This window comes from Wolffia australiana, chromosome 7, assembly GCF_029677425.1.
Source record: "Wolffia australiana isolate 7733 chromosome 7, ASM2967742v1".
NCBI lineage: Eukaryota > Viridiplantae > Streptophyta > Magnoliopsida > Alismatales > Araceae > Wolffia > Wolffia australiana.
The window spans coordinates 15,673,288-15,684,403 of record NC_135841.1 but is presented as its reverse complement, the minus strand read 5'-3'; the positions used below and the strand labels follow the sequence as shown (position 1 = coordinate 15,684,403).

Here is an 11,116-nt window from a genome sequence, read left to right as displayed (position 1 = left end):
GTGTTTGAGCAATAAGTTTATTTTATTGAATAATGAAGACATTGGAACGGCAAAGAACTCCCCTTGGATTTTACCCTACGAGATTACATGTCCACACTATTATGAGATTTTCATGTCTCTTGAAATCCAGCTGTGTATCAGAATAGTTAAGGCTGGGTTGGGCTATAGATTTAGAAGACCAATATTTATGTTTTGATGAATATTCAAAGTTGGGCTGGGCTGGGCTTTAGTACTAAAAGACTGGTCAACCCTTTGTCAACACAATCTGGCCTAAGTCATCAATGACTAGAAAACGATGTAATAAATGGGGTTGCGTGCAAAATGCAAAATACCAAACACTCCCTGACGGGATTAAGAGAATATGAACAATTAAATGTACCATTTAAATAATCCTGACACGTTCAATCAGCCCTTGACAGTACGGAATAATGAATAGACCAATCATTAACTCCCTGCCAATTTTTTCACTGCATTTATGGCACAGAATATCTCGCTGAAATTCCGTTTACTCTAGTCAACTAATTTTAAATTCCGTAAAACCTCTAATTCTTTGAGAAAACATTCCCGGGACCCAATTTCCCCAAAACCAAACTAAATACAATAAAAAAAAACTTTTACAAAAAAATTAACATGATTTCAAAAAAATTGATGCAGAATTTCAGTCCTCTTAATCCGCCATGCGACGAACCAGATGCCGCCACGTGGATGCGTTAGAACAGAAGTCCGAGATTTTCGTTAGGGATAATCAGATCTGAAGAACAAACGATAATCCGTCCAGTCAATCGCCACCGGGAGATCTTCACGCGCATCAGAGAAATCCGCCATGCGGCAAACCAGATCTCGCCACGGGGCCGAGTTTGAACAAAACCAGTACAATTATCTTCCATAGTAAGATCTAACGATAATCTTTACGCTCAGTCGCTGATTTCTGATCTTCTTCCGCACCAGATATCGAAGTTTTCTCCACCACCAATCATTGCCGGCACGGGAAGCAGGACCACGATCTCCGCGCCCTAATTGTCTTGTTCTGCAGCGGGGTAAGGATCTGAAGAGCTTTAAGCGAGTCGCCATCGCAATCTGGATTTTTCTTGCGTCGGCTGTGATTTCCCCAAGAGGAGCTTGATGCGATGTTTGCCGTTTCCAAAACGGCTCCGAACTTGGCGTGGAACCGGGGGAAGTAATCGACGGAGAGGATAACGTCAAAGGAAGGAGAAGATTTCGCCTCTTTCTCTGTTTCGGAGATTGGGCATTAGCGTTTTTGTGTAGAATGGACGGAGTTGAAGAGAGAGAGGCGGAATTCGACGGGAAGGCGGCGGCGAAGCTGGTGAAGGAGCTGCGGCAGAGTTTCTCCGATGGGAAGACGAAGGGTTACGATTGGCGGGTCGGCCAACTCAAATCTCTCGCGAAGATGTTGGCGGAGAAAGAAGAAGAGATTGTCGAAGCGCTTCGTCAAGATCTCGATAAGCCCGCCATGGAGTCCTTCATTCACGAGGTTCGACCTTCGGAAATCCTTGATATCGCCCGTTTTCATCGTAGATTGAAGATTCTCGTCTCTGTTCTTCCCGCAACTAGTAGTAAGTCGATAAAAGTCGATGACTGAGGAGTTTTTCGATTTGTGTTCCCTTTTTTCTTAGAATCTGTGGAGAGAATGCGGCAAGTTGTTTGGTTCTCTGGTTAAAATTTCGCATCTTGCGTAGTTTCCCAGTGGGGGTTTGGTTGAGTCAGTGGCTTTTATCGGTCTGCAGTAAATGCGACCGAAGTATGAAATCGGCTAACGTAAACAGGAAGAAAATCATTGACAACAGACCCTTTTTCGTGATTTCTTTCAAGAAATTATCCTTTCTGAAATCCGGCACGGGGCTGAAGGAGTAGAATCTGTTTTTCTCCGCAGATTTTACTCCTGAAGGAGGCGAACTCTCTGGCATTGAAGAAACTGAAGCAATGGATGAAACCGCAGAAGGTAATACCACAGATGGGATCTGAACTCACGATTAATCCGCTAAAAGTACTACCAATTTCTCAGGTTTCGAGCACTGCAGCAACGTATCCGTCTTCAGCTGAAATCGTCAGCGAGCCGCTCGGCGTGATCTTGATCATTTCGGCATGGAATTACCCCTTCCGTAAGTCGATGATCAATGCAACGAACTACTATTCGAGATCCTTCGTCATCAAATCAATGACGTAATAATCTAATCATGGGTTTTGTTAAGTGCTATCTTTGGATCCCGTGGTTGGAGCGATCGCCGCTGGAAACGCCGTCGTGTTGAAACCTTCGGAGATTGCCCCGGCAACGTCTTCGTTGATGAAGAGACTGTTGGCGGAGTATTTGGATTCGTCTGCTGTTAGAGTCGTCGAAGGAGGAGTTGCTGAGACGACTGCGCTGTTAGAACAGAAGTGGGATAAAATACTTTACACAGGTAGAGGAGCTTCGATTATTTCTCAGTGCAATTGGGCCGTGGATTTTAGCTGTGAACTATTTTGCGCTTCTCTAGGAAATGGCAATGTTGGGCGGATCGTCATGGCGGCTGCCGTGAAGCACCTCACGCCGGTTGTGTTGGAGCTCGGCGGAAAGTCCCCCGTCGTCGTTGATTCTAACGTTAATTTGAAGGTGAAGATGACGATCTTTCTCTCTCTCTCTCTCCCCCCACTATGCGTCTCTCTATCTCTCCCTCCCTCTCTCCCCCCCTCTCTCCCTCTCCCTCTCTCTCTTTCTCTCACTCTCTCTCTCTCCCGTTCTCCCTCTCCACCCCCTCTCCCTCTCCCTCTCTCTCTTTCTCTCCCCCCTCTCCCTCTCTCTCTTTCTCTCCCCCCTCTCCCTCTCTCTCTCCCGTTCTCCCTCTCCCCCCCTCTCTCTTTCTTTCTCTCCTCCTCTCTCCCTCTCTCTCTCCCTTTCTCCTCTCCCTCTCTCTCTCTCTTTCTCTCTCTCTCCTCTCTCTCTCTCTCTCCCTCTCTCTCTCTCTCTCTCTCTCCCCTCTCCCTCTCCTCTCTTTCTCTCCCTCCCTCTCCCTCTCTCTCTCTCCCCCTCCTCTCTCTCTCCCTCTCTCCCTCCCCCCCTCTCCCTCCCTCTCCTCTCTCTCTCTCTCCCCTCTCCTCTCTCCTCTCTCTCTCCCCTCTCCTCTCTCCCTCTCTCTCCCTCGCCCCTATCTCTCTCCTTTCTCCTCTCTCTCTCTCTCACCCTCTCTCCCTCCCTCTCCTCTCTCTCCCCTTCTCTCCCTCTCCTTCTCCCTCTCCCTCTCTCTCTCCCTCTCTCCCTCTCCCTCCCTCTCTCTCTCTCTCTCTCCCTCTCCCTCTCCCTCTCCCCCTCTCTCCCTCTCCCTCCCCCTCTCTCTCTCGTTCTCCCTCTCCCTCTCTCTCTTACCCTCTCTCCCTCTTTCTCTCTCGTTCTCCCTCTCCCTCTCTCTCTTTCCCTCTCTCTCTCTTTCTCCCTCTTCCCCCTCTCTCTCTCTCTTACCCTCTCTCCTCTTTCTCTCTCTTCCCCTCTCCTCTCTCCCCTGTCTCTCCCTCTCCCTTCCTCCCTTTCTCCCCCACCCCCCCTCTCTCTTCTTCTCCTCTCTCTCTCCCTCTCTCTCTTTTCATTTATCTATCTATCTATCTACCTGCCTATCTTAAAGACGATGGATCCATGCAGGTCGCGTTGAAGAGAATAGTCGTGGGCAAATGGGGTTGCAACAACGGGCAGGCCTGCATCGCTCCAGACTACATCATCACAACACGAGCATTTGCCCCAAAACTGGTGAAATTTTCTCTTCTTGCTCTTTGAGAACTGCTATTTCTCTGCAACAAGGGCTATTTACTTGAACTTTCTTTGGCCTCGCAGGTGGAAACTTTGAAGGACACGTTGGAGAAGTTCTACGGGGAGGACCCGCTGGAGTCAAAAGACCTTTCCCGAATAGTCAACGCTAACCATTTCAAAAGACTGTCACGGCTTCTTGACAGTGATAAGGTGGCAGATAAGATCGTCATCGGAGGGCAGCGCGACGAACATGCCTTGTAAGTTCCACAGTAAATATATCCTTCAAGAATAAGAACAATGCTGATGGGACTGATGGGACTGGAATGGGATGAAGCCCACTCTCCACCCTGTTCCAATTTCATCCTATCATCAAAGAAGTCATCATTTTCCACCCTCACCGATAAGTTATCCTTCATAACCTGGGCGAAAGCTTTAGGGTATAGGGTTTTGGGTTTAGGTCCCATCTGATATAGAACCATCCTACATATCATCATCTGGCATAGGGTGTGTGATGGAGTACTACCCAGGTGATGGGAATTGTAGGATTATCATGAAATGCTATTCAACGCAGGAAAATTGCTCCCACGGTGCTGCTTGACGTCCCCCAAGACTCATTGATCATGACCGAGGAGATCTTCGGGCCACTATTCCCCATCATCACCGTAAGTCCTGCCTTAGGAATGATGTGATTCATCTTTGTTCTAACATGTGTTTTGGTTTTCTTTCAGGTAGAGGACATTCGCGAGAGCTTGGACATTATCAACTCCAGACCGAAGCCTCTTGCTGCGTACCTGTTCACCTCGGACAAAAAGCTGGAGGATGAGTTCGTGAAGAGTGTCTCAGCGGGAGGGATGTGCATCAATGAGACTGTTCTACAGGTAATCATATATCATCTTTATTCTTCCTTTCTACCTCTCTGAAATGAGAACCTGCTTACATTTGTGGATGCGGAACAGGTTGGGAATAACAACTTACCCTTTGGAGGAGTAGGAGAGAGTGGGATGGGGAACTACCACGGCAAGTTCTCCTTTGACGCTTTCAGCCACAAGAAGGCCGTCTTGCGTCGGAGCTTTGCCGGTGAAGTCTCCGCTCGATATCCGCCGTATACGCCGGGAAAGATGCGCCTCCTCAGGGCTCTAGTGAAAATGGACATCCTCGGCATCATCCTTGCTCTGCTAGGCTGGCGTAGAGCTTGAACTCAGGTCTTGAATTTGCATCCCTTCTCTACAAGCAGCATCTCTCTTTAGTAACCATCTATCTCTCTCCTCTCAGGAGTCCTTAACCTCCCCCTTGCCGCTTGGTTTCGTTGTAACTTATGAAAACTGAAATTATCAGATGATAAACTCAAAATTAAGGGTAAAATTACATCTTCGTGAAATTGAGTTTAATCTCCACAATGAATGTATACTAGTGAATGGTTGATGATTGCCATAATGACAGAAATAGTAGTGATATGAGAAGATGTAATGGGTATTTAATTAGTGATAAGTCGTGTTCAATCGAGCCCAATCTAAAGGGTAAGAAGGCGTGAAATGGTGGCGTGAGATGAGATAGAAGAGAATGATAAGTGGTATCAAATTTAGGGTTTTATTTGGGATTTATAATATAGGAGTATGGAAAAATGAGAGGGGATGGTGACGGTGGTGATGGTAGTGAAATGGACAATAGTGGATGCAGTGATGGAGTTCGTGAAAATAAGGTAGAATGATGATTAAAATGGAAGATGTAGTTATGTATGTTTTCTTAAACGAGCAGATAAGGGTAGGTGATGAGATCGTAACGGTGTATGGGGCCTGTATAATTAATGACAAATGAGGGTAGATATGGAAGTTTAATGGGCGAGGATGGAGTGATGCTGAATGAATGAGATGGATGAAGATAGTTGAACTACCTAAATGTGTTGAAGAGCAATCAATGCAAGGCAAGAGGCTAACCTTAGATCCCTACGTTCAGTCACCATCCAGGCATCTTTCTTATGCAGATCAACCTCCCCGCTTTTCTGTTCACCCTCTCCAAGCACTCGAGACACCAAGACACCGTTGATGGACCTTCAAGACTTCCCTTTCTTTGAATCTATATCTCTAGGAGGAAGGGAGCTTAAAGATGTTTTTACAAATATTAGGATCTCAACTTATAAATCCAACTAAATAGATGAATATAGGACATAAAGATAAAGTTACCATTAAAATTTCAGCTCAATCAGAGTTCTAGATTGTTAGTTATCAAGCCTGGAAATGTGACGATTCCTAATAGTCGATTTAATCAAAAGATTTCTTTCTCCTCATCCTCGTTAGCACTCTAACATCATTCCTTCAGGGTTATTTTTACATCCTAGCATTTAACGTGATGGTTAGTATAAATTCTTCGTCGTCATCCACAATAGACATCTCCCATCACACCATGTGTCACCCTAGAGAAAAAGACAAAAAGGAGACAAAAGGAATAAAATAAATAAATAAATAAAAACCAGCATGATGTGGCGGTGTGTCAGTGTGCCTCATGTACATGTGCTCTTTAAAGACCACTTAGAAAATGACATATGTGTGTCTCATGTACACATGAAGCCATGTGTTGCATGACACATCAGCACGACCATCATTTTTTACTGGTCAAAAAGAGAACAGAAGTTAGTATTTTAAATACTCAAACATCTGTCTACATGCTGCATTCTTCACAAAAAGCATCCCTTTTTTATTGGGCCACATCACCCTTTGTTAGAAAAAGTAACAAGAAAATGATTATCACTAAATCCCATTATGTAATTGCTAATCACAATGCCATAATAGTTTACGTAAATGATTATCATGATGTTAACCTTGGTTGGTTGTTGTTCAATGAATCGAACGGCAACATGCTGCATCACAAAAATAAAGGGTTAAAACTATCCAAAAATTCGTATTAAATTACATAAAGACCCAAAAATTGTAAACAAGTGTATATTTTTACTTAGAAAAAATATATCTTTACAAATTTAATGTTAAAAAATTCCATGCAATTACATTTTTCAGAATTCGATATCAGAAAATTCTCTAAAAATACATATAAATGCATAAAATTCAGAATATCATTCTAAAAATAAATTTAATAATTTTAAGCTTGATAAAAATCACATAAATGATCTTTTTAACTCAAATCAACATCTAAATATGGTCAGATTAAGCTACTAAAGATGCATATTATCATCAGAGATTATGGTGCATTGAGAAGTCAAGATGAGTAGCCATTTTAGTATGTTAATAAGCTAGTGTAAATAGAATAGAAGCACATTTTACTCCCTCGTGCATGAACCTATCATTCATGAAGATTAAGCTTTAAGGGCATTTCATGCAAAATGCTTTAATGGGTATTTTGATGAATGTTCGAAGTGGTGCATGCCTCAATAAGGGTTGGGATCAAAGCACAATAGGTCCTCAGTCAACTAGTTGACTGATTGTAAGTGAAGATAAAATAACATTCTTAGTTACTGATAACACCCTAAATTTGGTCTTTATTTCAAGCAATTTAGCATAATTTTATGCATTTAATGAGATGAAAAGGAGTTGTTATCATATATTTACATGAAATTAATACTTTCAAGTGATTTCTGATTTTTTTCCTATTTTTCTGTTAATTTTATGAATTTTTAGGGATTTATTTGAGCTTGAAATAATTATTTTTAAATGAAAATAACATTTTTAAAATTTAATTTTGAGGTTGATTAGTATGGGGATGAATTACTGAATTTTCTAGAATTTTCTGGAACTTTCTAGGATTTTTTAGGATTTTATTGGATTTTTCTAAGATTTATTTGAGGAAGAAATGAATTTTTAATGAGGAAAAGGATATATTTATAAGGGAAAGTGAGTGTTAAGCATTTTTCAAACTTTGGGGTAGGTTTCTTAAATTGGGGTTGCAATTATGCCCTTAAAACAGCTCTCGGTTGTGTGTGCAGACGTAAATATATTATTAAAATAGTTACAAGATTTTATTGCAATTAATCAGCAATTTTTAATGGTTTTTATGAGAGGGAGGAGAGAGAAAGCGAATAGGATATATACGTAAATATTTTTGGGTGGCGTCGTTTTGCATATGCGCATTTAATGATGGACTTTTCTGCAAAATTCCAAGCCATTCTCTCTCCTAGAGGTAAGCTCACCTCCCGTGATGTGCATACAAAGCGCATGCACACAAGGTGACGTGACAGTCTGTGAGTGGTTGGATTTATGAAAAGCACGCAGGTAAGTGCGAATCGCTATGTGTTTTGCTTATTGTTATTGCTTTCTCTTTATTTTTAATTTCAGGAAGGGATACGTGGCACTACGAGATTGAACCCAGTTTTTAAACTTCAAAGGCGTCAGCCAATCAGGGAACGACACGACATTGCGTGTATAAATTAAATTAAATTAAATAAATGGAAATTGATCCAATGGCTTAGATTGGTCAGTTTTCATTTATTAATAACTTTCGATGCTGAAGTCCGATTGAGATGATTTTTTATGGATTTGCTCGTCTTGATCCCCTCTTTCTATCTATATGGTTGGATCATTGAGATCAAGCCTACATTGATGGATAAAAATTAATTACTAATGAGGGGTAAAATTTTAATTTTTACCATTTAACCTAAGAGTAAAAGCCAAATTTCAAGAGGAGGAGGTCATTCTTGATGGTGCTCTATCACAGCTACAAGACAAAGAGGAGCTCCAGCTTGGATCAACTGTTTGGTACTTTTTCCTTCTTTGTATTTGAATTTTTGGTGTATTTTGGATGATGTTAGTTGAATTTCTTGATCCTTCTTCCTGATTTTGGTCTGAACTTCTAAATCGCTTGGCTTGAGCGGCATGTACAAGCCCTTACTAGGATTGAGAGGAGAAATTGAGAGGTTAACCTAGCTATTCCAATAAAAAGAACTTATAAAAAAGGTTAAATTTTAGGAGACTAAATTTTCCATTTTATTATCCAATATAATAGTTATTTCTGAATTATCAAGCCTACAGAACCAATCAAAACAAATCAAAATTTTCTCCTTAATCTCTCTTATTGAATTCTTTGATCCTTTCAATTGGATCAAATAATTCAATTTGGAGCCGCATATTTCTTCTATTCCTCTCATCTCTTCTATCCCCCTTTCTAACTTCCTTCTCTAATTAGTTTGATTTGATCTTCGTTGAAGATCAAATTAACTCTAATTCGGGTTGAATTATCAAGAAAATCATCAAATTGAATTCCTTACTAGCTTCCCTTGGACGATACCTTTACTTGTCACTATATATCTTAAGTTATGGTTTTATAAAGTTTATTGTATAAGCTAAAATCGACAACGACAAGGGATTATAAAATTGCAAAATTTACCCCTATTTTTGGCTTATCAGTTACATTAAAAGGCTACATAGTTTGAAGATACAGTGAACAAGTCAAATCATGTATTTAGGGCTTGTGGGTTTTTTGACATGAAGATAAAAATATTTTCAACACTTTTTCAATATTTGTCTGAATTTGAGTTCATTTGATTTGTTTAATAACTTATTTAAATTTCGGGTCACTACATTCGAGTATTTAAGGCTGAATTTACAAATGATTTAATGAAAATTATTTCAAGAAGATATTACTATCAAATATTGATACTTGATTAAAATGATGTGTTAAACATACCTAAAAAGTTTGAGATTATTTTAAAGCTCAAATTCTTGGCGTAACGGCTAGTTGTTGCTCTTAACTCTTGAAAGGTATTTTTAACTTATTACAAAATTATAGTTATAAAAAATCAAAATTAAAATTATTATTAATTTATATTGCGTAGTCAGAATCAATTAATATGACTGTTCAACTTCTGAAAAATTGGCATCATGCACTTTCGGCTTTTAAGTCCATATATACACTTTTGAGCCCTAATTTCAAACTCCCTTTTCCTTGCCCTTTGAAAATCGCAGTCCAAAAGCTAGAGAGATTTCTCAATTCCTAAAGCAATTTTCAAGTAGATATTGAGCATTTTTTAAAGATGTCCTTTGTTTCTAACATTAATCCAAGTCCATAGAAATTGGAATCATGGTTTTTGGTCTGGGTGTTTCAAGGTTCAAAGGAAAGAAGACTAGCCTCCAAACTTTGTACATCCACACCCCTGTGATTAGTTTACAAATTTTATCATACCTTTTATATTGATTTTGAGATTTTATTCAACATATGAATTGTTGTTAACATCCATAAAAAACCAAAGAACGTAGAATCACATCATTTGGTTGCATTTGGAAAGAGTTACAAGGGTTTGAAGTTGGACATGAAGGAATCAAGCGGTAAACTAAGAACGTGGAAAGATTGATGCCATGGATATACACTAAGGCATCGACGGACCGATTGTCCCACTCTTCTTGTCATGGATATACACGGGAACCCGGTGGAAGAACAGCCCGAGGATGACCTCGAGGTGGACGAGTATCCGGCTGAATGCCCCGATGGTGAGGACATGGATGACCCACTTGGGTACATCCAAATCACGCCGATCACCCCGCCTTCGACGCATCCCGTCGCTACTATCGAGGCCACCAGAATTAGGAGCACCAACGAGGCCGCACGAGCAGCTCCTACATCTACTAGTGCCACGCCGACAACTCGGACCATCAACGTTGCTCAGCGCACGTCCATCTTCTATACGTATGTCAAGATTGGTGGGCGTACGTATAAGTTGATGGTCGACAACGGTAGCTATATCAATGGAATTTCCGAGGATACAGCCACATGACTTGGGCTCCATTTGATTCCTCATCCCACACCGTACAATGTGTCATGGATCGATGCATCTACGATCCCGGTGAAGATGCAGTGTTACGTACCATTGAAGATGAGTACGTATGACGAGAAGGTGTTGTGCGACGTACTACCGATGAAGATCGGTAGTATTATACTTGGTCGGCCATGGCTCTATGACCACGACGTTCAGTTGGCGGGAAGAGCAAACACGTGCTCTTTCATCTATGGCGGCCGACGACTGATCTGGTACCCGTCAGTACGACTCCCATCCTTACCCACTCAGTCCTCGACGATCTTGTTGCGCACCACACCTACCGCCATTGTCACCAATGGCTACATCCTCCGGCGAGAGTTGGAGCAGGATCGAGAATTCAACACTGTATGTTACGCCGTGACCTTATCCGACATAGTTACCGATTCGGATCACAAGAACCCAACACTAGAGGTCACCCAGCTCCTCGAGGAGTATGCCAAATGAGCTCCCGCCTCTACGCCACATGCAACACGCCATCGACTTGGTCCCGGGAGCAACCCTCCCCAACCTTCCACATTACCGGATGGACCCGGTCAAGTACGAGGAGTTATACGGCCAGGTGAAGGATTTATTAGCTAAAGGCTTAATTCGGGAAAGCCTTAGTCCATGTGCAGTACCGGCCTTGCTCG

At 41.7% G+C, this 11,116-nt stretch overlaps 1 protein-coding gene across 1 annotated transcript; it reads left to right on the top strand.

Annotated features, from left to right (window-relative positions):
* Positions 1–986: 986 nt before the first annotated feature.
* On the top strand, positions 987–5,111 carry ALDH3H1 (aldehyde dehydrogenase 3H1). Its single transcript, XM_078577973.1, has 10 exons — positions 987–1,492; positions 1,892–1,960; positions 2,024–2,120; positions 2,211–2,417; positions 2,493–2,608; positions 3,629–3,733; positions 3,818–3,990; positions 4,305–4,395; positions 4,462–4,611; positions 4,690–5,111. Exons 1-10 carry the CDS (start codon positions 1,268–1,270, stop codon positions 4,927–4,929), a joined length of 1,473 nt encoding a protein of 490 aa, XP_078434099.1. The 5' UTR covers positions 987–1,267; the 3' UTR covers positions 4,930–5,111.
* Positions 5,112–11,116: the final 6,005 nt, after the last annotated feature.